The 25,005-nt window shown below is 47.9% G+C and overlaps 1 protein-coding gene across 4 annotated transcripts in view; it reads left to right on the top strand.

Moving 5' to 3' along the window:
• Positions 1 to 25,005, top strand: part of HDAC4 (histone deacetylase 4) — a 175,613-nt gene that overhangs the window by 69,657 nt on the left and 80,951 nt on the right. For all 4 annotated transcript variants that reach the window (XM_066322354.1, XM_066322357.1, XM_066322356.1 and 1 more), the window contains exons 3-4: positions 1,583 to 1,654; positions 23,859 to 24,103. In XM_066322354.1, the coding sequence (XP_066178451.1) occupies positions 1,583 to 1,654; positions 23,859 to 24,103 (317 nt within the window). The remainder of the gene's footprint in view (positions 1 to 1,582; positions 1,655 to 23,858; positions 24,104 to 25,005) is intronic.

The following is a 25,005-nucleotide window of genomic DNA, read 5'->3' on the forward strand; positions in this document are numbered from 1 at the left end:
CTTGTGCTGAGGGAGGGCTGCAGAGATCTAGAGCTTTATTTTTTGTTTTATATTTTTATTTTATTTTGTTTTGGTTTATTTTATTTTATTTTATTTTATTCTATTTAGCTGTATTTGGACATCAAAGAACCTTGGTCTTGGATAGCTTGGTTTTATTCAAGTGTTTTGGGTGTCTGTGCTTTAAAAGATGTTCATTCCTAAATGTTCTGCTGTGATTAATCTAATACTCATTTTGAAATAAAGATTGCAAAGTATTGGTTTGTGGGTTTGGGATTGTTTTTTAATGAGTGGAAAAAAATTCGTGTACTTTATTTCTTAGAATTAAACAAGTCTTGAAAGTCCCCCAAATTGACTCCCACGTTGGGCTTGTCTCACAGAGCACCTGGGTGCTGCCACGTTGCTCTGGTTTGTCCATGGGTTGTTCTCTGAAGGAACAACCTTCTTTATCTGAAATTGGCCAGCAGAGAAGCTGAAAAGACTCTGCTCCCCAGCAAAACTGGGTATTTTCCTGGGCTGTGTTCTCCACTGACTCTGGAGCACCTGATGGCTCGATTGGATTTAGAAGAGTGATGTTTTGCTCTTCTCCTTCCATCTGGGTATAGCCACTGGAGGTGAACTCAGGCAAGACATGCAGAAGTGCCCAGCTGTGCTTTCTCTCCAGAAAAATGGAGAAAGCAGGGAGAAGAAAACAAATCTTAATGTTTTTCTAACACTGTCCTTTACCTGAGAGAGATGGGGTGGCTTCTTTGATGTCTCCAGACAGGGTTTGGCTTGATCCTATCAGAGGTGCAGCACAGGAGGGGGTTGGAGAGGAAAAGTGAGACAGACTGACAAAGGTGGAACAAGTAGGTTTGAGATAAATTTTCTGTATCCCAGGGTTCGTAATTACACTGAAAAATACAATTTAGCATTTTTTGCTTCAGCTCTTCTGGGAGGGTAATGGGTGACTAGAAACTCAGGTGTGGCAGTCTCTAACACCGGTTGTTCTGTTTAACTCTACCTGGATGCAAGATACAATCTTGGAAATATTTTAAATAGGGAACTGCTTCAGCAAGATGGATTTGTGCATCTCATTTACGAAGTATGTTTTTAATGCCTTTCTGAAATCCAAACTTATGCAAAATGGGGCTTGTTATGCATGTCTCTGCATTTTAATCTCCTGCAGTGATTTGTCAGTTTCCCTTAACATCTCCCTGGCATATTCCAGCCATTCCTCAACTTTGCTCCGTGGGGCTGCAGCTCTGCCTTAGCTCAGTTCTCCCAGGAAGGAATCACAGTTCAGTTGTTCTCTGGTAAAGTTTGTGAACTGACATGGTTATTTTCCTCAGCCTTGGATCAGCACCAGTTGTGGACTTAAAGACCAGCAAACCCTGAGTGTCATTCGGGATAGAGTCTCCTTTATTTTCTGCTTTAGCTGTCTTGGGAACGTTCTCATTTCCATTGATTTGTGCTACTTGTGTTTCTGCTCTGCATCGATAATTGGTTACTGATTTTTTTTTTTTCCTGCATGGACTGGCTAAAAATAGCTCAGCTACCCAAAGTGTTGATGTGATTTTATTTTCTTTCTCCCCCCTCTTTCCAGATGGGCTTTCTGGCAGAGACCAGCCAGTGGAGCTGTTGAATCCACCTCGAGTGAACCACATGCCCAGCTCTGGTAAGGAAAAGAAAGTCCTATTAAACCTGGTTCCTGTTCTGGGGGGTGCAGGAGAATGCTCTGAGCTCTGCCTTGTGAGTGGGAGAGCAGAATGCAAATGCAGAGTGCTGGAACAGAGTCTGTTAGGACTTGCACACCTCTGCTTTCCCAGGCTGGGAGAGTGGGATTTGGGAATGGAGCACAGCAGCCCTGGGAGTCTTGCAGGGGGCTGAGGGGAGCCCAGCCTGGTGGGAGATGCTTGGTTTGCCTTAGAAGGGAGAGGACAGGAGAACAAAGCAGCATCTGAACAAGTCCTTTCCCAGCCCAGAAGGAGGTTTTGGAGCTGCTGCTCTCATTAGGGAGAAGAAACAGGGAGCCAAGGCTGGGCTGATCAAAGTGTGTCAAGCCGGGCTCTGGGCTGTTTGCTGTTTTCCCTCTCCTAATGATCCTGCCATGGCATCTCCTGCGGCTTGTCCTCCTGCTCGTCTTCCTGGCTGCTCCTCGCTGAGCTGGGAGAGCTCTTACAACTCAGGGCTGCAGCTCTACAAGTGATGGAAACCAAAGTTCTGCTCCCAGTACATGGAATTCTGTGGGAAATAATCTGCTGCTGGCTTTTGTGTTTCCCCCTTCTCTCTTCCAGGTGTAAGCAGATATCTATACCAGGGGTGATAGGATATAGCAAACATTATCTACTCTGCAGGGAGTAGCTCAGATCTTCCAAACCCCCAACTTTCCCTTCTCTGTTGCCTTCCAAAATACCCTCAGGCCCTTTTCTATTAAGGATGAAATCTCACAGAAGATCTGAGCACTTCTGGTAACGCCAGTTGGAAAGATGTAAACGAAGTTTATTCAAAACAACTTGGGTAGGCTGGGAGGGGGAGAAAAAAAGTGGGCTGTGACCTAACCTAGATTTTTGTGGACCTAAATGCCTATCTGGAGAAGGAAACTTTCAAGGAGGTAGAGTTGTTGCATTGGGGGGAAAAAAGGAAGAGATGGTTGTTTACCAGGCATGGGCATTTGGCTTTGGATTCTGAGAAATCCCTCTGCCCTCCGTGTGCTTCCCAACGTGTCTGTCAGGTAAGGGAGGTTCTGCTTTCCTAACCCTCAGAGGCATTCTCATTTTAAAGTCACCGTGGTAGCACAGGTCAGCTTACAGGTTTTACTGCCCACCTCGGTCGTGAGCTGGTTGGGTTTTGTGGCTCTGTGGATCGGTGGCCAGGGCTGTGAAAGGGTTGAGTTTGAATCTCTATCCCTTTATTTTGGTATTGATTTTGCTTGCTGGTTAAGTCTAATGTTTCTGTTTGAGGTATTTCAGGCCAAAGGCTGGTGCTGCTTGAGAGCTTGGGGAACTTGATGGTAGAGTCTCTTCTGGCTGTTTTTCCCCCGGTGAAATGAGGCTGTTTAATGGAGCCATGCAGGATTTAGGGAGTTCTTGCTCTTTGGACTCCATTTTGAGTATTTTTAATAACTCACCTCTGTGCTTTTGGGAAAACAGTGAGGCAGGGATCCCTGGGGATCTGTGCTGGTGTCAAGTGGGTGAAATGAGAGATGGGCAGCTCTGCCTCTTTGTCAACTAGTTCTCCCAGTAATTGAGCTGTGGGAATGTAATTCAGCCTGGGAGAGCTGGGGGTGCTCACCTGCAGAAGAGAGGTCTCTGGGGGGACCTCAGAGCTCCTTCTAGTGCCTAAAGGGGCTCCAGGAGAGCTGGAGAGGGACTTGGGACAAGGAATGGAGGGAGAGGACACAGGGAATGGCTTCCCACTGCCAGAGGGCAGGGATAGATGGGATATTGGGAAGGAATTGTTCCCTGTGAAGGTGGGCAGCCCCTGGCACAGGGTGCCCAGAGAAGCTGTGGCTGCCCCTGGATCCCTGGCAGTGCCCAAGGCCAGGCTGGACACTGGGGCTTGGAGCAGCCTGGGACAGAGGAAGGTGTCTCTGCCCATGGCAGGGAGTGGAATGGGATGACCTTGAAGATCCCTTCCATCCAACCCATTCTGGGATTGGCCTATCCAGTTTTTATCATTCTTGTCTTTAGGAGTATGCTGCAGTTCTTTCTGAGAGAAGAAATGAGAAGTAACACCAAGCACTGCTCTGGAAAAACAAGTTGTGTGTGGGATTGTCGGGTGGTGTTCCAAGTCTCAGGCATGACTGAAATAATGGTGTTAAAAAACAGCATAAGGAAAAAAATTTGCTTGATTATGTCCTGGGATATTTTGTTTAAAACATTCTCCTGCCCTGGTCAGGGTAAGGTTGAATAAACTTAAGTGGTCAATAAGCTTTTATGCTGCATTTCTGTTTCAGATAAAATCACTGTGGTGTGCTTGTAGGAAACCAAAATGTTTTTCTCTTTACCATGAACCAAGTGAAAGAGAGGTTTGACCCTTTTTAGTTGTTTCTCTCTGATGTGAAATGGTGAGAAAGTTCTAAAAATCCTCTGTCCTGCAGAGCATTTCAACTCCAAACCAGGAAATACTTACTGGAATTTTATTAAATGTTTTTTAGGAGTGAATTCGGTTGAATAGACCTGAGTTCAGTCATCGCCAGTGGAAATTATTTCTGTCTTCTTTTCTGTATAAATTAGGGATTAATTGGAGGAAGGGAAACATTTTCCCTTTTCAAAGACGTATCACCCATAATTGGCGCTTCTGAATTTCTGAGGTGCTCGCAGAAGTACAACAAGACAAAGCCCCCACAGCCCACATCCTGCTCAGGAGTACAATAATCATCAGTTTGATAACTCTGCCTGCTCTGCCACGGGCTCCCAAGGATTGCTGTGCCTTTGGCCCGGGGGAGGAAAAGGAATAAATTAACTTTATTGAGCAATGTTGCTTCCCTTAATTCTTTTTTTTTTTTTTTTTAATAATCTGAGGCTGGTGAGGCCCTGGCACAGGGTGCCCAGAGAAGCTGTGGCAGCCTCTGGATCCCTGGCAGTGTCCAAGGCCAGGCTGGACAGGGCTTGGAGCAGCCTGGGACAGTGGAAAGGGCTGGAAAGTTAGAGGTCCCTTCCAACACAGAGCATTAAGTGGGAGATTTCAGCCCCCTGCTGCTTTTTCTGCTTCCTAGATTTAATTATCCACTCTCACTTCCACAGTCATTTGCAAAAAAAAAAAAAAAAAAAAAAAAAGTCAGCGTATGTAGGAATAAATGGTTTGTACGTGCCTCTGAAATAATATTGTCCCTTGATTTTGCAGTTAGGGATTAATCTGTGTCAGCTTGGGAACAGCATGAGGTTTTGTTGTGCCCCAGAAGGAGCTACCCCTTAGAAAGGCTTTCCTTTACTGCTAAAAATATCCTGATATATAATATGAATATGTACACGAAGTCCAGGATGGGGGAGAAACCCTTCCAGATCCCCCAAATTATCATCAGAGGTGAGTTCTGGGAAAATTAATTTTGATGTCACAACCATACACTAAGCAGATTCAATCCTGTCCTCTCGTTAGGTTATGGAGGAGCTGCAGCTCTTATTGTCAGCCTCAGTGTGATCATTTTGCCACCATTTAGATGCTCTGGTGGAAGATAAGATTCCCACAGAAGCTGTGGCTGCCCCTGGATCCCTGGAAGTGTCCAAGGCCAGGCTTGGAGCAACCTGGGCTGGTGGAAGGTGTCCCTGCCCATGGCAGTGGTTGGGCTTTGAGTCCCTTCCCACCCAAACCATTCCATGATTCCAAGGTAGCAGAGGAACTGCAGCTTAAAGCCTTGAGAATTGAAATCAGCTCAAGGTTGTATTTCCTGCAGTACTTATGATTTATTAATATTTGTCTTTCATTTCCAACCCTAAGCTAAATGGACAGACTGTGCATGCAGTGACAATAAAAGGAGTGTTTCACCTGCTGGAGGCACTCCTGGAGCCAGCCTCAGAGCCATTCCTCAGCAGGGAAAGCCCTGCACAGCCCTTCAGCCAGCCAGCTCCCTGATTTCCACAGAGGATTTGCTGAACTGCTGTGCTTCCATTCAAAGCCCTTTGCAGTCAGTAAATTTGGGGTTATTTATGCAGGAGAGGGGAGGGAACTGCTACATCCAGAGGCTCTGGGCAGCTCCCTGCAGAGAAGCAGGGAAGTTCAAGCCTCAGAACCTCTTTTCTGAACTAATGCTGTCCCCAGACTCATGTTTGTTGGTCATGGGGTAATTTAATGACCCTGTAACTCTGCCTGAGGACTTTGTGCACGTGCAGGGGTGTATGGAAGAGGGATGAGCTTTTTGGCCACCTCTGTCTCAAGTTCAGCATCCATGTTCCACATGGAATCAAACCACTCCTCTAGCCGAGCTGGGAATCAGAGAATCACAGACTGCTTTGGGTTGGAGAGGACCTTAAACCCCATCTTGTCCCATGGGCTGGGACACCTTCCACTAGCCCAGGTTGATCCAAGCCTTGTCCCACCTGGCCTTGGACACTTCCAGGGATCCAGGGGCAGTTTTGAACTGATTTGGTGCTGGAGCCCAGATGTGAATATACCCATCCCTGTGGGTTGTGAAGAGCAGGAGCCCACAGTGCCTCAACTCTGCTTTGTTGTCTTTTGTCTCAGAAAACATATTTATCTGTCATGATTTATCTGTCTCCTTTCTTACCCATGAGGAAATGGTTATCAATTGGATGAGCTGGCATGAATTATTAATGGTTATCCCTCTTTTAACAGCTGAAAGCAGCACTTAAATGTGAAGCTCTTGAATGCAGCGCTGGTTTCCTGGATGAAAGGCAGGAAAGTTTGCTCTGCTGCAAGCCCCAACTTGCTGTTTTCCTTTCTTCTTCCCTCACCTTGCTTAGTTCATTAATTCACACTGATCAGCTCCGGAATTCACTGGATTCTCTTAGTCCTGACTCTTCACCAAGAGTTATTCTCAAAGATAAGAATTCTCACTGATTCCCTACCACAGGAAAGGTTGTTTTGTGCTTTTGATTTATATAAAAGCAAGTGATGAAGGGAAGAGCCTTTGAATCCTAAAACTTTGTGAAGAAAACTTAGGGAAGGAGGAGGTGGCAGGATGCGAGCAGGCACGGAAAGGCTCCCTTGGATGGTTATTCAGGAATTTGTTCCCATTGCCTGTGGCTTTGCTAAAAATAACAGTACTGTGTGGTGAATGAAAAGTGATAAATGTTTCATGGAAATTGATCATGGATTGGGGCCTTCCTTGGGGAAAAAATTCCACGTGCCTCAGATGGGATCTCGGAGGCCAAGTCTTGTCTGCTGTGTGTGTTTGCAGCCTGGGTGTTTTGCCTGGGTTTGCAACCTCAGAGAGGCAGTCAGGGTGAAATCTTTGTTGCTTTGCTTTTATTTCATTCCAGTCCTTTCAGTTTTTCAAGGCAATGCTCGGCCTGGGGCTGTAGTGCTCCAGCACACCCTGTACTTGGTCCCTCTTCTCCATCAGCTTCCCCTGACAAACGAAGGTGAGCTCTGGCTGGAGGATGAGGATGGGCTGTCCAGGGGCTGTGTTTCCTTTGTCTGCCTGCCCTTTCCATGGCTCTACCCTTCCCAGCAGAGCTCCCCAGGGTGCTTTCTGCCAAAATTAACTGGGAGTAGTTTGTTGCCAAAGGGGAAAGAGCAGCCACCTGCGTTCCCAGGATTTTAAGAATTCCTCTTCTAGCACGACACGTGTTTATCAAGATCCTGGAGGCTCTTCCCTGGTGTATATTGATTTTCAGGGCTATATTTGGCTCTGCTTTGTCTTTGGGCAGTGAAGGGAATATCAGGTGAATGTTTTGTGCAGCGATGCCTAAAATACAGCAGCAGTCTCCAGATGCTTCTCTGGGGAATTGCTGATGGTTCATTAAAGAGACCTTTCCTTGGTGCCCAGGGAAGCTGTGGCTGCCCCTGGATCCCTGGAAGTGTCCCAGGCCAGGCTGGATGTGGCTTGGAGCCACCTGGGACAGTGGAAGGTGTCCCTGCCCATGGCAGGGGGTGGGATGGGATGGGCTTTAAGGATCCTTCAAACCCAGACCATTCCATGATTCTGTGATTAAGTATCGCCTCCTTTGGCTTAACTAATATCTTGTGATCCAAACCACTTAATCATCGCTACTTTTCCATCTGTTTCTCATTCAAGGAATTGTGTCATATCAGATGATTCATTCATATTTGATTAGAGATTTCATTATAAGTTGGCCTGAAGTTTTTATGATCTAATGAAAGGCTTTAGAATCACTGATTTGGAACTGCAGTTGTAATATGCAGAGTAAATGTACTGCATGTTTTGATGATACTTTTCCTAGGTATATTTCTAAAGCTCTGACAGTTCTTGCCACTGAATTGTGTACATTGAATTTTAAAAAAAGTTTCTGATGAAATGCAATGATCTTTTCCATTGGAGAGAGGAACTCCCAAGCTACTATAGGACTTTTCCAAGTTGCACTGAATGACCAAACAGTGAAATTTAGGTCAAAACTGGCCTTTTTTGACCCCAAAATAATCCTGCATGTAGACAGTTACACTGTCATGATACTAATGAAACTCTTGAAGATCCTGAGTTGTCCTGCTTAAGTGACATATGAAAGGCTTTTTATTTTCATGAGGACAGTCATCTACCACCTATGTGCAAATTGTTTCTCACATAAAGTAAATGACTACAATTTCCTTTCAAAAAAACTGATGAAGCAGTTGCAATAATATATTTTTTAAATTACGAATGGGGCAGAGTTGGAGGTGTTTGCCCAGGGAGTGCTGGGTCTCGGATGACACGGCTCTGGCCAGGCTCTGGTGGGGTTTGGTCCCTCCATTTCTGAAACTCTCCTCTGACAAGCAGTGGGGTTTTCTCTTTGTTTTCTGCTGGCAGAAGGGGCTGAGACAAGCTCTGGAGCTCAGCAGCAGGTTTGGGGAGGTGTTTGTGACGCGCTGAGAGGGGAAGGTTAGTGCAGCAAACTCCTGCCTGTCCCCAGTAATCCTGGGAGCTGCTGTGCCTGTCATTAAATGGGACCTTTCTTAGGGTGGCATTAGGCCTGCCCTGTCTGCCTCGGTCCAGGCTGGATCAGAGGGGTTTTGCTGGTAAAACTCAGCTCAGAGCGTGGCAGGAATTCCCTTCCCACAATATGCTGCAGTCCTCAGACAGGTTCCCCTCACCAACGTGAGGCTGAGCCCGGGGGTCCAGCAGCACTTTGGCTGGGTACCTCCAGACATGCAGAAATCACAGAATCCCAGGATACTTTGGGTTGGGAGGGTTCTCAAAGCTCATCTCATCCCACACCTGCCATGGGCAGAGACACTTTCCACTATCCCAGGCTGCTCCAAGCCCCATCCAACCTGGTCCTGGACACTTCCAGGGATCCAGGGGCAGCCACAGCTCCTCTGGGAATTCCAGCCCAGCCCCTCCTCACCCTCCCAGGGGAGAAGTTCTCCCCAATATCCCATCTAACCCTGCCCCTCCTTCTGCTTGATGGCTTTGTAAGGGGGATACAGCAGGACCTTGGGAGCAGCTCCCAGCTCTGTCCGTGGAACTCAGCCAGACTATGGTGTCTGGGTTGCCACTCCAGTGGAATTACATGTGTGAGGGCATTTAACCTCACAAACCGTGTTTTGGGCTTCAAAGCCAGCTCAGATGTTCCAAAGGGAATGGGTCCTTGTCCTCCTGTCCTGCCTTTGATAGTCTGTGGGGTCCAAAAAGCTGCCAACTTTTCCTGGTGGGAAACACCAGACCTGACCTTCGACCAAATGTTGTGCTGGCAAAGTACCACTGGAATATTATCAAAAAAATACCCCTAACCACGGTATTAAATGTTTGATACCATGTTTGGAGGTAGCAAACGTTTTTGTAGATGGAAAAAATAAAATTCCTTTCACATTCCATGTAAATCCCCGATACAGGGACTTGTATATACTTATATATGTATATATATGTGTATATATTAGTATTACACTTGTGTAATCCCTCTCCCAGGGATTTATGATGTCTTGAATTAGTGCTCAACAAAAACTCAGATCCCTCTCCGCTGTCCCTGACTGTGCCTGTAGCAAAGTCTCTAAAGCCTCAGGACTTCAAAGCCCTTTGGAGTGAGTGGGTTAGGAGATAACTCTGTGGAAAAGGCAGAAGGAAAGGCTGTCGCTAAAAAATAAGTAAATAGATTTAAATAAAACAATCCGTTTTGGGAATTTGAGGACTTTACCTTGATGACCCCACACTGGCATGGAACAATCCCTAAAATTGCAGAGAAGGAAATTCTCAAATTCTCCAGAGTTTCTGGGATGGCAGCACAGGGAAAGGTTTAATTTTTGTTTCAGCTCTGGATACATGATCTGGCTATGTCCCGACACTGACAAGGGATGGGAATGCCATGGCAGGGAAGGTTCTGGCTGTGTTGACATGAGTATCAGGTGTCCTGGATGAGCAGCCAGGAAACTTCATCTGGGTCCATGTGCAGCCAAACGTGCAGTGTGTCCCTTCCACCTCCATCACTGCAACAGGGAGAGCCACCACCAAAACCGGCACTTCTTGGTTTGGGAACGCATGCATTAATCCACTCTCAAGGGGATTTCAGTCATTCAAGACACCATTCCCCCCTCCCTTTCCCAAATATTCGCTCACGGGTGCCAGCTGTACAGTCAGGGTCAATAATGTGAGGTTTACTGATATTCCAAACCCCCCATATTTGTTGGATAATCTCTGTTTTCTGTTTAGTGTCAGCAGAAATGGTGCTCCTCGGCACACAGGGGGAGCTTTGGGGTTGTGCTGCTGTTTGCTGGGTTGAGAAAGGCTTGTTGCAGCAGAGAAATAGAAAATACAGTTACTTGGCAACTTGACTCTGTACATCACCAAACCCCACCAAATTCCTACAGCTTGCAAATGCTCAAATATTCATAGACTTTTTGCCAAGCAAAAGGGGGTTTTGCACTGTTTCTCCCGGCCTTAGCAGCGTATACTTTTCCTCCTTGCTTTGTTTTTTAATTTTATTATTTCTTTATTATTATTTTTAAATCATGTGGGCTTCAGTGCAGAGATTTGGCTGTGTGTTCTAGTGTTCTAACAAAGTTGCTGCTGCTGGTAAGGATACTGCTGGTGCATCGCAGTTGTGTTACACAAGAGAAAAATTACTTTTTAAAGTGAGGTGCATGAGGCGATAGACGAATAAGAATTACAGGTGATTTAAAAATCACCATAATATTAAGACAACTTCTAGTCCTTTCAAAGCGGCTTTAACAGGAGTTTCAGACAGTCCTGGAGCATGGTGGGTATTAAGTTTTTGTGTTGTTGAGAATGTGCTTTACTCTTTATCCCACAAAAGAAGTTCTTGCACAGGATGAGAATTTCTGCTTCTGAGAAGCTGTTACATAATGCAGGGTGCTATTTACACCTTGGAATTAAATATTAACTGCTGGTCTCTACCCAAATGCTGTTTTACATCCCAAGTCCTGCGCTGTGCCTCTCTGGGTGGGTAGGGCAGGTATTGAGGACAGGTTTCCTTTCCAGCCCAGCCCATTCCAGGATTCTTTGCAGCCCATCACTCCAGGTTCTCCTTTACCTGTAAAGAGATTTGGACTCTGTGGGCAAAGCTGCCTGAAGGAGTGCAGCATTTTGCAGTAAGCTGAACCTGTTTGTTCTTTAAGCCCCTGTAAACCAGATCTCGGCACAAATGCTAATTTTGAGACACTGATCTCCACGAGCAGCAGATATTTAGTCTTACATGTGCCAGATGGGTTTGCTGCTGGCATCACTTGTGAGATTACGGTCTAAACAAGAACAAATCCACTATAAAATTCCAAGACCTGACTGAGGAATTTTGTGTTTGCCTTGCCAAGGATCAGCTAGTTGTCACAGTGCTTTTTCTTGTCGCTGTCAGTGTGGTAAAGCTCCTTCAGGCATCTGAGATGGGCTGGCAGTGGGAGGAGAGGCCTTGCATTGAAGGATCTCTCCCACCTCAGGTTTCATTTACTAATAAGCTTTGTATCTTTTTTATTTTTTATTAATATCATTGTAGAATATTGCCAAACTTCTGGCCCTGCAGGAGAGCTGGAGAGGGACTTTTTCCAAGGACACTGAGTGACAGGACAAAGGGAAATGGCTTCTCACGGACCTCTCCCAACCTTTTGCTGAGCCCTTTTCCCATTATCCAGGAGTATTCTATATTTTCACTGGCATGATGCAAAATCAAGCTGCTGCTGGTTCCGATTATCTCCCAGTTCGTGTACAACACCAAGGATTTCAGAAACAACACTTTTCCTTGAGCAGAAATCAAGGCAGATGGTAAAACCAAGTGACCTACAAAACATAACAAGTTTTCTCACCAGAAATGTACAGTAGAAACAAATGTACTGTCACCTAAAAATACTGAGATGGCATTTCTGACAGAGTGATGATCGTACGGGGAAGTCAAAGTTTGTGTAAGGTCAGGAATTAATTTTGCATCCTCTAAAATACATGCTGGTGATCAAACTGCCTGTAATATGCTTCAGCCTCTTGTTTCTTCCTCCGTGGGATTTGGTTTGCTCAGGTTTGTCTGGCGCTGTTGGATCTGTAAATCAAGTTATTATCTAAAACTGCCTCTGCTGATGTGAACATCTCAGTGTCTTGTGGCCAAGAGCACTGGTCTGGACAGTTTGTGTTATTTTCCTCTGAAAATTTGCCATCTTCCTTTCTATTAATCCCTCCTGAATCCATCCTCACATAGCTAAAATAATGGAATCACTAAAACTGGAGAGGACCTCCTGAGTCCAGCTGTTCTTCCAGCACTGCCACCTCTAAACCATGCCCCAAGTGCCACATCTGCATGACTTTCGAGCACTTGCAAGTGTGGTGGCTCCACCACTGCCCTGGGGAGCCAAATCCAAGTCCTGACCACCATTTCAGGGAAGACAGTTCTCCTAAATTCTTCCCCTGGCCCAGCCTGAGGCCGTTCCCTCTCCTCCTGTCCCTGTTCCCTGGGAGCACAGCCCGACCCCCCGGCTGTCCCCTCCTGTCAGGGAGTTGTGCAGAGCCACAGGGTCCCCCCTGAGCCTCCTTTTCTCCAGGCTGAGCCCCTGTCCCAGCTCCCTCAGCCTCTCCTGGGGCTCCAGCCCCATCCCCAGCTTTGTTCCCTTCCCTGGACATGCTACAGCCCTTCAATGTCCAGCTCCTGCAGCTTCATCCCTTCCTCATTTTTCAAGCATCACTTCTGGACCCTGAGCATCTTGTGTACAGACAGTGAAGTCCTTATGAAATCTCCAGGGCTTGGGATCCGTGGCCAGGAGCTGGTGCTGTCTCACGGTCCCAGCCAAGGCAGGGCTCTGCAGTTCAAGGCCACTGCCCTGAGCGAAGCAAACTTGAGGCAAATCGGCTGTGAAGTGGAAACGTGGAAATGAAAACAGGCAAAATCACGGGAGGATTAGGCTGTGGTGATTGAAGGCAGCTTTATTTCGGGATGGAAACACTGACGCGGGATTTAACGCACTTGGAGTTTGGCTTGTTATCTCCCTCCTTAAGAGGGGTGGTCTGGCACAGGCGTGTGCAGGAATCCATCTCTTTGCAGGCCTTTCAATATGCAAAAAAATGGTAATAATGGCATTTTGGAAATGCTGTTCCCTGCGCTGGCTCCTTGGGCTGATCAGATGGGAGAGCAGAGGGGCTTTTGTAGGCATCACGTCCTGTGGGCTGCTGGAACGTTGGGAGGAAATATGGATAGAGCAACCTGGGCTAGTGCAAGGTGTCCCCTGCCCATGGGACAAGCCCCATCCAGCCTTGGACACTGCCAGAGATGGGGCAGCCACAGCTGCTCTGGGCAGTATTTTCACTCACAGTGTTCTGATCTATGAGTGTTTCAGCTGGTCTGGCTTTCTCTGGAAGGATGGCTTGTTTCTGCAGTCTTTTGGAGGAATGGGCTCCTAAACTTGAGGGATGACCCTGCACAGCACAGAGCTTCATTAAAGTGGCCTGAAAATCAAATACAGTTAATGTAAGATGTGGTTTGCTCGGTGGAGAAGGGATTAGCTGTGTACTGGTATCAAGCAGGAGTTTTACCTAAAGAAGGTTTTGGTAGTGATTATCTGTATTCTTTGGAGCTTCTTGACACAGTGTCTTGGCCAGGAATGTTGAAGCGAACCTGGATGTGTCATTTCCATCATTTCCTGCTAATACCCAGGATGTGTAGTACTTCAGAGAGGCAGCGGATACAACATTGCCATCTCTGCTTGCCTCCAGATACCACTGAGTCAGACTCCTCAGACTTGCTTTTAAAAGCCTTCCTCTTCAGCTTGCCTCCTGCAGCTGTTCCCCAGCTGCTGCCTGGATGTATTTTTTATCTCTTCCTTCCAACTTTCCCAGTGCCTTTTGTCCATGGGATCCTTCTAAGCTTCACTCAGCTGAATCCCTGAACCCTCTTCAGCTCCTTCCCCAAGTCCTTTATCTTTTTCCCAGTGCTCTGAAAAGTGAGTCACTGTTATTTTGGGTACATATAGGAGCTCCATCCTTATATAGATATTTTATGTCTCTCACCTTCGGGCCTCTCACAGCATTCTGTTTCTTTTTGTGGAAGGATCAGGCTGCAGTCGACTCCTTGGCAGGGAAGTTTGGTACCTCAACATAACTGGAGCAGAGTTGTAGCCTCCCACTGAAAGAGGCAGGCACCATTTTATTTGCCAGAATCCCTAAACTCTGTATTAGGTCCAAGTTTGGCAGCTGAAGTGGCATTTTTAAGCAAGATAATCCAGAATTTATCAGAATTTCTGAGGGAGGACTCGCTCTCCTCTTGCTTGGTTGTAGTAGATGCAGTGTAGGTGTATTGTGGTTTGGGAAGCTGCTTACCATGCTCAGCAGGCAACCACCCAACTCAGAGCTTTTAATAAAAGGAATGGGAGGTTTAAGTCTAGAAGCTTCCAGGGGCATTGTTAAGATGTTCTCCTTGTTCATTCATAGAGGTGCTTATTCCTTAGGAAGGCAAGTTTAAAATGAGTTGAAAATCAGCATTCAGAGAATCACAGAATTATTTGGTTGGAAGGGACCTTAAAGATCATCTCATTCCACCCCCTGCCATGGACAAGAACACCTTCCACTGTCCCAGGCTGCTCCAAGCCCCAATGTCCAACCTGGCCTTGGGCACTGCCAGGGATCCAGGGGCAGCCACAGCTTCTCTGGGCACCCTGTGCCTGGACCTCAACAGCCCCCAGCCAAGAATTCCCTGCCAATATCCCATCCAGTCCTGCCCTCTGGCAGTGGGAAGCCATTCCTCCTTGTCCTGTCCCTCCATCCCTTGTCCCAAGTCCCGCTCCAGCTCTGAAAGGGGCTCTGAGGTCTCTCTGGAGCGTTATCTTCTCCAGGTGAACATGGCCAGCTCTCCCAGCCTGGCTTGAGAGCAGAGGGGCTCCATCCTTTAGCATCCTTTGGACTTGTTCCAGCAGCTTCACATCCTTGTTATGCTGGGGGTTCCAGAGCTGGAAGCAGCTCTGCAGGTGGGCTCTCGCCAGAGCAGGGCAGAGATGGAGAATCCCAGTGAGATTCTTTGTGAGAAATATCTAAAACTCTTTACAACCACACCTGGATTTAACCTGTAGTGTTGTTGTGTTAAAACTCACCTTCAAGCTGACTCCTGTGTGGCTCTGGCTCTGTTTGAGCCAGCACCTGGCTGCCTGTGCTGAAGGAAATTGCCACAGGCTGGGCAGATTTTCAGCAGAAGCAGCACTCAGTTTTTGTGCCATGTCTAAAAGGCCACTTGGTGTTAGTGGTTTGAGCACCAATGCCAAGAGAAAGCTCACTTTGAGGAGAGCCGTCCGTGACGTGGGGGATCCTTGTCATGCACGATCACTGCTGCCATGGGGAATGCAGGGAGCAGCTGCCCTTGTCCTTTAGGAGCTGAGTAGCAGGCTTCTGGGTTTTAATGTGTCCAGTTCATCTGATGGGTCTTGGAGGCAAAAAAATGGAAAATGTCTTTTTTTTTAAGAGAGATTTTACTCAGGTGTGTGTTTTGGTGTGTACATCCAGGAAGGGCAACCCCTGTCTGTTCTGCCAGAATAGAAAAATGCTTTAGTGCCGTTTCTTTGCTGTCCAGGGATTTGAATGGATTGCGGTTACTTGAATTTCTCTAGGAAACTGCCTGTGTTTGACACTCTCTTAAAAGAGGGTTGTTTTTTTTTGTATTTTAATGTGCATCTTCATTGTATTGAATGGACGACAAGCATCCTGGTCCTAACACAGCTGAGACCTGAGCAGAGCCATTATTTGGAAGTAAGGCCCTTCCAGAGGGGCCACAGGAAGCTGTGGGCTTCTTGCTCATTTGGGTGGGTTTCTGTTCCACCATGGTCTGGATTTCTGCTCAAAACTGCAGCCTGCCTTTGAGCAATCTATGAGTTTTCAAGAGCTGTGGAATAGCATTCCTATTACAATTTGCTGTTTAGCTATTCCTTTTGTGCTTTATTTCTGTCATGATGGAGGAGATGGTGTTGCACATTTTGGGGCTTGTTGGACAGCTGGGAGTCCCTTGGCTGGTGACAGGAGTGAACTCACTCTCCTGCTAATAATAACCATTTATTTGCTGTTTGAAATACAGTGGGACAGGTAACTCCTCAGAATTTTGTTTCACCTCTTTTCACATAGGGTAGGTGGCCTTAAGCTGAGGGAGGGAAGGGTTAGGTGGCACATTGGGCAGGAATTGTTCCCTGGCAGGGTGGAGAGGTCCTGGCACAGGGTGCCCAGAGCAGCTGTGGCTGCCCCTGGATCCCTGGCAGTGTCCAAGGCCAAGCTTGATGGGGTTTGGAGCAGCGTGGGACAGTGGAAGGTGTCCCTGCCCCTGGCAGGGGTGGGATGGGCTTTAGAACCCAAACTTGTGCTGTGCCACCAGCTCATCAGGTGGCTTTATTCCTGCCATTGGAGAACTCACCCCTTGGGAGGCTCCAGGGAAAACTTCAGAGGACCAGTGGCAATGTCCAGGTGTTGGTCTAACCTCACCTTCACTGGGAATTCCTCAACTCCCCCATGCTGACCCAACCAGGTGGATTATTGTTTTTCTCATGGGAAGTTTTTCATGTGTAATCTCAGGGTGAGACTTTCTGGCTCCTGCTCCATCTCTTCCATGTTTAATTCTCTTCTCCGAAGTGTAATTTTCCCTTGAAGGAAGCTCAGAGTGATATTAGAGTAAAGCACATGAGAAATCCACGTGGGTTTGGCTCTACAGAAGTGCAGCTGGGCTTCTTTCAATTCTGCTTTTTTGTCCTGGGGTTCTGCTGAGGGGAGAAGTTTCCTGTTTCGAAAGCAAGATAGATGGATCAAAGAGGTTCAGTTGCTGGGTAATGCCTGAAGCAAAGAGGCAGGTGAAATTACATTCCCAGGAATCACAGAATTCCGGAATGATTTGGGTTGGAAGGAAATTTAAACATCATCCAGTCCCACCCCCTGCCATGGGCAGGGACACCTTCCACTAGCCCTGGTTGCTCCAAGCCCTGTCCAGCCTGGCCTTGGACACTTCCAGGGATGCAGGGACAGCCACAGCTTCCCAAACCTTTTAAGAATAGCTGTACGTTTATTTTTGTTGTTTTCCATTTTATTATTTATTAAGATTTTTTTTTCAATGGAAATGAAGCGGGTTTTGCTTATCCACTTGGTGCAAGGAAAGGTTTACCACACTTGTGTGAAGTTTGGAATGAGGAATAGTCCAAGCCAACTCCTTTCATTCCGTTATCTTTAAATTCACAGAAAGCTCTGGCTCTGTCTGAGACACTCATTTGTTGAAACAGATGAAACCAGCAAAGAGATAAAGCAGCATAATGGTCTGCTCTGTCCTGCACAGGCTCATCTGTTGGAGACATCTCTGTTGGAGGTGCCTGTGCTGTCAAGGGTTTGGTGCTGTCTTTGAACTCTCCGTATTCTTGTTAAGGAAATCCCACGGGATATTTATCCATGGGAGCTCATAGTTTTCCAAACTCTGATGTCCTGCTCTGAGGCGAGAGGAGTTAGAACGAGATCCCTTCCAGCCCAAACCATTCTGGGATTCCTTGCAAACACTGGGAAATGTTGGTTTCTGTCCGTTGCAGACATAGCTTCATTTTCTTCAAGCTAAGAGACGTTTTTTAATGCTTTAAATCTAAGATAGAGACAGTAGGATAAATGGTCTGCTCTTGGAAGTTTGGGCTTCCTTATCATCATGAATAAAATTTCTGTGTAGGTTCCTAACAAATACTAATGAGGTCTGTTCAGGGGAGGAATTAGGCTCAGGAAAGCTGGATACATGGAAATCCAGAATCTCTGCACCCTTATTATGTCTCCAGGTCTCGGTAGTAATCAGGGAGAAGTTTCCTTGCAATGAATGAGTGAGTGACATTTAAAACTCCATCTGTTGCCTGCAGAGTGGTGCCTCACGACGTGTTTCCATGGCTGATGGGATGATTAATTTTGGTTCCCATTCACAGAGCAAGAAATATTCCCCGAGCAGGGAGTGACTCCAGCCCTCGCCGAGCTGCAGCGTGCGTGGAGCTTGTAGGGAACCTCGGCTGCTGTTTACTCCCAGCTCCTACTCCCAGACAGGATCCAGGCTGCCTTTGCAGCCACCCTCCTGGGCTGTCCCAAAATTCCCAGGGACTGCAGGGTGCTGACCTGCCTTTGGCTCTGGCTGGGCTGTGGTGGTTAAGCTTATTGGCTAATTCCAGCCCCAAAATACCCTCTCTGGGACCCTGGCCTTTGGACATGGGATAACAGAGGTAAGAATTGAGTGAAATAGAAGTAGCTGTTTCCTCCTGCTGTTCCACCCAGTAGGGGCTTGGAACTGGATGATCATTAAGGCGCCTTCCTCCCCAGGCCATTCCATAAATCTGTGATAGTTCTTTAGTTTGGTGTGGATCCACAGAGGAGCAGGACTGTGCCTTCATCCTGCCCCCATGTGACGTGCTCCAGAAGATGTTGGTGTCCTGGGAGCTGCCCTACCATGACCTGCTCCCACCACCTGCTCTTGGACAAGTTTGGGGTTCCTCCAGTCCAGCTTGGCACAATCTTGTCTAGTGAATAAAAATTCAGAATTGAGAGAAGCTGGTAAGCTGTTGTTTCCCCCCTCTGTTATTAATTTCTCCTTCTGTGTGGGACTTGTGCCGTGCTGGAGATGGAGCCAGCTCCGAGGGTGCTGTGCTGCAGCTTCGTTCCGCTTCCCCACAAAATCCGCTGCTTTTATCCCAGCACTGCAGTCAGATACTGCAGTAGCTCAGTGCTATTTATAGCTCTGATCTCACCGTCTCGCAGTGTTTCGGGCAGTTTTGGCAATTTGGGGAGTGGGAGCCCCACTGGAAAAGGATCCCTGGGTTGGCCAGGTGGCAGAGGGGATCCCAGCACTGCAGCCACTGCCAGGAGGGGGAATGGATTTAATTCACAATAATTCAGTGATGCTCGACTGGCACACATCTTCCTGCCAGAATACACCACCTCAGGTGCTCCTTTGGCTGTGCTCAGAGTCAGCAGTGGCTGCTCGCCTTCCTTTCCCAGCTGACTCTGGAGGCTGACTGGGGTGATGGGTTATAGGAATGGTGTTCCGAGGATTCCGAGCCAGTGTCATGCTCCCCATGTGCCCAAGGTATTCCTGTTGGCAGCAACTTGGTGCTTAAATGTCTTTCATAACACAGGGAATTATTTAAAAATCCAAAGCTGTTGCTGGACACTGAGGACATCCCTGAGGAATAAAGTCAGGGGATAAACACACGATTTTTTCACTTTTCCCTGAGCTGGAAATAATGCTGAGAGGCGGAGATCCATGCACACACTTCCTCAGCACCCCGCTGGGTGGTTCAGTGGGGTGGGGACGATCCGATGGCAGCGGCCAAGAGTTTGGGATACTAAGCACATCCTCTGGCTTTGTGTTTGCTTTTTGTGGGTGCCCGAAGGCTGGCGTGCTGCTCTAGGCAGAACCTGGCCCGAGGGCACGGCTGGCACAGCAGTAATTAAAAAGCACATAAAAAGCACACTCATTAGCTGGGAATGAAGCCTCGGTCGGGAAGGGACGGGACAGGGGAAGAGGCTGAGTCCATAGCCTCTGCAAAGCCCTGGTGGGAGAGGGTCAACCACAGCCAGCCCAAAGAGCAGCTCATTCCTGGTGGGCAGAGATTTGGGAGGGCACCAGCCACTGGAGAGTCACTGGAAGAGGCTGGAATGCTCTTTTCTTGGGATTTTGGGAATCTCCTAGGCTAGCTCTGTCATGGGCAGGTGGGATGTGTCCTCGAGTGGCAGCTGTTTTCTTCCTCCAGCCTTGACCAGACTCTCATCCCCAGGGTTTTGCAGCAGATTTGGGGAGGTTGATGGGATTTTTTCCCTTCTCCAAAGGAAATAGTTGAAGAAAGAGGAGCTGGGAAGGAGCTGTTTGTGTTCAGTGGGACTCACTCTGTGCCGGAGGGAGAGCTCAGGGAAAGCGTTTCCTGCACTTTCTCTTTGAAGGTGATGTTGGATTTCAAATGTGAGAGGTAGTTTTCTATGCTGCTTACATTTAAATTAAAAAAAAAAATAGAAGATCAAGGAAAATAAAAAAGGGAAAGAGTAATTTTGGCAACAGCGTTTGATATAAAAAACTCCAGTTTGATGTCTAGTGAAAAGTGTCCCTGCCCATGGCAGGGGGCTGGGATGTGATGGTCTTTAAGGTCCCTTCCCACAAACCCCCTCTGTGGTTCTGGGATTCTGTGAATATTTTTTAAATTAACCTTAAGTAAAGGTTATACTGAAACAAGGTTAGAATTTAAATATTCATTTGGTACCTCTCATACCGAATTTTTGGTTTAACATTTTAGTGTGTTTTCAGGACTCAGTCCTGTATTTCCATCCTTTAAAGGCCAGCATGAAAATCCTATATCAGAGAAGGGAAAGAAAATTCATTTATAGATGTTAGTTTTATTGAAAAGTGTATTCACAGGTTTAGTGTCATCTTCCCCTAATCCCTTCCAAAACACACAGGACTTAGGGAGAAGTTATTTTCCATTTTGGAATGTGGGAGAATCTAGACATACCAGAATCTCCCCTGATAATGTCTTATCTACAGCCTTTATGTGAAATGTTTTTAATTTTTCGAGTGGAGCCAGGCTGGGAGAGCTGGGGCTGCTCACCTGGAGAGGAGAAGCTCCAGGGACACCTCAGAGCCCTTCCAGGCCCTAAAGGGGCTCCAGGAGAGATGGAGATGGACTGGGGACAAGGGATGGAGGGACAGGGCACAGGGAGCGGGTTCCCAGTGCCAGGGGGCAGGGACGGATGGGATGTTGGGCAGGAATCTTTCCTTGTGAAGGTGGGGAGGGGCTGGGATAGAATTCCCAGAGGAGCTGTGGCTGCCCCTGGATCCCTGGAAGTGTCCAAGGTTGGACACTGGGGCTTGGAGTGCCCTAGGACAGTGGGAGGTGTCCCTGCCCCTGGCATGGGTGGCACTGGATGGGCTTTAATGCCACTTCCAAGGCAATTCATCTTGTGATTCCATGATAAAATACATTTTGTAGGACGTGCACTTTGCCTTCAGGTCAGAGATTGTCACTTCATTTCCCTGTGTTTTGGGTTATTCCCCTCACTGTGTTACGAATGAGCTGTGAGATGTCAAATTTCCAATCTCCATCAGCAACCAAGGAGGACTGAAGTGCTTTAGGTCTTAATTAACGTGCAGCATGCTGCTGTTTGATGTACAGCCATGTTTTATTTATTTGGGAAGGGAAACACCAGCAGAGTCATTCTAACTCAGTATAAAAATCATCATAACATGACCATGGAATCTAAATCAGGCTAACTTCACCATGGGGAAAAAATAATTCCCTATATGCCAAGGGTGGAGGGGGGTGGAAATTAATGTATTTCTGTTCCTACAGGGAAGAAAGAAAAGCAGAGAGAGACCGTGAGATAGTTTATTATTCATAATCAGGATCTTGTCTCCTAATTCATGGCTTTGGCATTTCTCATGCCAGCCCTGAATGTCGTCTTTGTGCCTTGGCTCACGTCACGGCTCTGATTGTGCTCGTGCGTTCTCGAGGCAGAACCAAGAGAAGCAATTTTCAAGTGTCCCATCAAACACTCCCTGGAGCACAGGCGGGTTTTTGTTGTGGGCCTGTGTCCATTGAGCACAGAGGGCTGGCTGGGGCTCTGGGGCTCTGTGGGTCAGCAGCTCCCGGCGGGGCAAAGAGGGGCTTCTTTGGAGACTGAAATAGTTGAGAGTCAGGGATGACGCAGCCTCTGCTGGAGTCCTGAATGGGAATTGTGGTTCTCATCCCTGCAGCTGTGGGGGGATGAATCCCTTTGGGTAGGAAATGGGGGATTTCTCAAGTTTTCCAGCAGGGAATGGCAACTTAAGGCTCTTTTTCGGGGAGTAACGTAGGAGGAATGGATCTCAAGGCACAATCACAAGTAGCAGGGTCTTCCATCTGCCTGAAACTGGGTTGAGTTTTGCATACTTGGGAGAGCTGGGGGTGTTCACCTGGAGAAGAGGAAGCTCCAGGGAGATCTCAGAGCCCCTTCCAGAGCCTAAAGGGGCTCCAGGAGAGCTGGAGAGGGACTGGGGTCAAGGCGTGGGGGAGCAGGACAAGGAGAACACAGGGGGTAACAATGGTTTGAGTTGGAAGGGACCTTAAACATCATCCAGTTCCACCAGCTGCCATGGGCAAGGACACCCTCCACTATCCCAGGCTGCTCCAAGCCCCAGTGTCCATCGTGGCCTTGGGCACTGCCATGGATCCAGGAACAGCCACAGCTTCTCTGGGCACCCTGTGCCAGGGCCTGCCCACCCTCACAGGGAACAATTCCTTCCCAATATCCCATCTCTCCCTGCCCTCTGGCAGTGGGAAGCCATTCCCTGTGCCCTGTCCCTCCAGGGCTTTGTCCCTAATCCCTCTCTAGCTCTCCTGGAGCCCCTTCAGGCCCTGGAAGGGGCTCTGAGGTCCCCCCAGAGACCTCAAGCACACTGTTTAGGTGAGTTTGAGTGATATCTGTGTGTCAGAGTGTGCTGCTCTCCCCAAAATCCCTCGCTATAGCTCAGGAGTCCATGGTGCAGAATCCTCACTCTGGTCCTGCGGGGAGAGAGGGGAGCGGAGAAAAGGCCACAGGAAGGAAAACAATAGGGAAGTGGAAGGAAGAACTCGTGGGTTGAAAAATAGCAACACTTCCAGTAATATGACCTTTGCTGAAAATGTTTGCATCAAAAAAAGAAAGTCTCCTCCCACTCCCTTGCCTAGCTGAGTGCAGGGAGGGGTGAACACACTCCTGGACCTCTGTTCCATGAGACTTTTTGGGAAAAACTCTATGACAACTCTCCCTAGGATGGATAAGATTAATGTCCTGACAGAGGATATGGAGAAACCTCCCACCTTTATTTTCCAGTTTTGCTGAAGCTCAGAGTTTCTGAGGGATTAGCCTTTGTTATCCTGTAACTGATGTTCATTGAAAACTCTCAGCAGTTTTTGAGAGATTGCCCCGAAGAGAGAGAGAGGGAGCAAACGTTGCAAATATAGAATACCTCTGAAAGGGAGAACTGTCATTCAGGTGGAATTTAAAAGATTTTTAATCATTTATTCGGTGGCAGTAATTTTTTTTTTTTAGGAGAAACAAGCGGAGTTCAGTTATTGCAAAGGGGTTGTGGCTTCCCACTGCCAGAGGGCAGGGAAAGATGGGATATTGGGAAGGAATTGTTCCCTGGGAGGGTGGGCAGGCCCTGGCACAGGGTGCCCAGAGAAGCTGTGACTGCCCCTGGATCCCTGGAAGTGTCCAAGGCCAGGTTGGACGGGGTTTGGAGCAACCTGGGACAGTGGAAGGTGTCCCTGGCCATGGCAGGGGTGGAATGGGATGGGGTTTGAGGTGCCTCCCAAACCAAACCAGTTTGGGATTTTTAATACAACACATTGTGGTTTTCTGCATGAGTTTCTTGAAGAGACAGCCTCCTGTTCCTGACCAGGGCAGTTCATCAGTTCATGCATCACAAGTCAAGATTTTTCCTTTCTGTGAAGTCTTGGATTACTCTTTGTCCTCCTTATTTCCAGTGGTGCTGGATGAATAAAATGGAGGTGTCTGTGTGTGTGTTTTGAAGGCACAGATGGGTCACGCATGATGCTCTTTGCTTGTAGCAAACACACGGGTTTGTAGGAGGTGGTGCCTGGTGGAAAACTTGTTGATGCCTGAATTCCTATAGCTCTTGATTACCCCTAAAGGAATGGTGTGAATTTCATGGTGCTGCTCTTGATTCAGACCATAGCTCCTCTGTCCTTCGCTGCTTGAGGACCAAGCTCAGCCCTGCTCTTGTGTTCTCCCGGGCAGCTGATGTGAGCACAGCCCTGCCCTTGGTCCAGACCATGGCTCCTCCATCCTTTGCTGGATGAGGAATTCCTCAGCCCTGCTCTTGTGTTCTCCCCTGCAGTTGATGTGAGCACAGCCCTGCCCTTGCAAGTGGCGCCGAGCTCCGTGCCCATGGACCTGCGGCTGGATCACCAGTTCTCCATGCCGGTGACGGAGCCCACGCTGCGGGAGCAGCAGCTGCAGCAGGAGCTGCTGGCCCTCAAGCAGAAGCAGCAGATCCAGAGGCAGATCCTGATTGCGGAGTTCCAGCGGCAGCACGAGCAGCTCTCCCGGCAGCACGAGGCGCAGCTGCACGAGCACATCAAGGTAAGGAGACGAGGGGACTGGGAAATTGTTGGGGTTGGAAAAGCCTTCCAGGATTGTCCATTCCAACCATCAAGATTCCAACCAGCAGCACCACCACAGTCCCCAAGCGCTGCATCCCACACACCTTCTGAACAATTCCAGGTGGTGGCTCCACCGCTGCCCTGGGAAACCTGTTCCAATCCTGGCCACCATTTCAGGGAAGATATTTTCTCTGATGCCAATCTAAACCTTCCCTGGCACAGCTCAAGGCTGTTTCCTCTTGTCCTGTCCCTTGCTCTTGAGCCTCCTGTCAGGGAGTTGTGCAGAGCCAGAAGGTCCCCCCTGAGCCTCCTTTTTTCCAGACCGATCCCCTTTTCCAGCTCCTTCAGCCACTCTGGGAGCTCCAGCCCCTTCCCCAGCTCTGTTCTCTTCCCTGGACACAAAAAAAGCCTCCCCTGGAATTGACCCCCAGCAGGAGGTTACCTCTTACTGTGGTCACACATTTTGGGAGTAGTGGCACAGGAACTTCTCCCTGGATGTTTACCATCAGCACAAGCTGCAAACGGAGCAGGTGAAGTGTGGTGGGCCTGTGGGAATCGGGAATGCCGGGGCAGTGCCTGCCGGTGGCTGTGCACACACAGATTTTTCAGAGATAGGCACCAAGCAGGTGCTGTGCCCTGCGTGGGACAGGGAGGAAACGCCAGACAGGGTCAGTGGGCAGTCCGCTGTGGAAGATGGCTGTTGCAGAGTGAAAACATAAGACATTATATAAATATTTCCCAGTGCTGGACTATTGCTATGGCAACATAAGCTTTCCGAATTGCTAATGGGCTCCTTTTTTCAAAGGGGGATTAGTGCTGCACATGGTAAATAGCCTTAATGTAATATTAAAAAGCAACCTCAATTCAACCTTATATAACTTT

The sequence above is a fragment of the Sylvia atricapilla genome, chromosome 7 (genome assembly GCF_009819655.1).
Source record: "Sylvia atricapilla isolate bSylAtr1 chromosome 7, bSylAtr1.pri, whole genome shotgun sequence".
Taxonomy (NCBI): Eukaryota; Metazoa; Chordata; class Aves; order Passeriformes; family Sylviidae; genus Sylvia; species Sylvia atricapilla.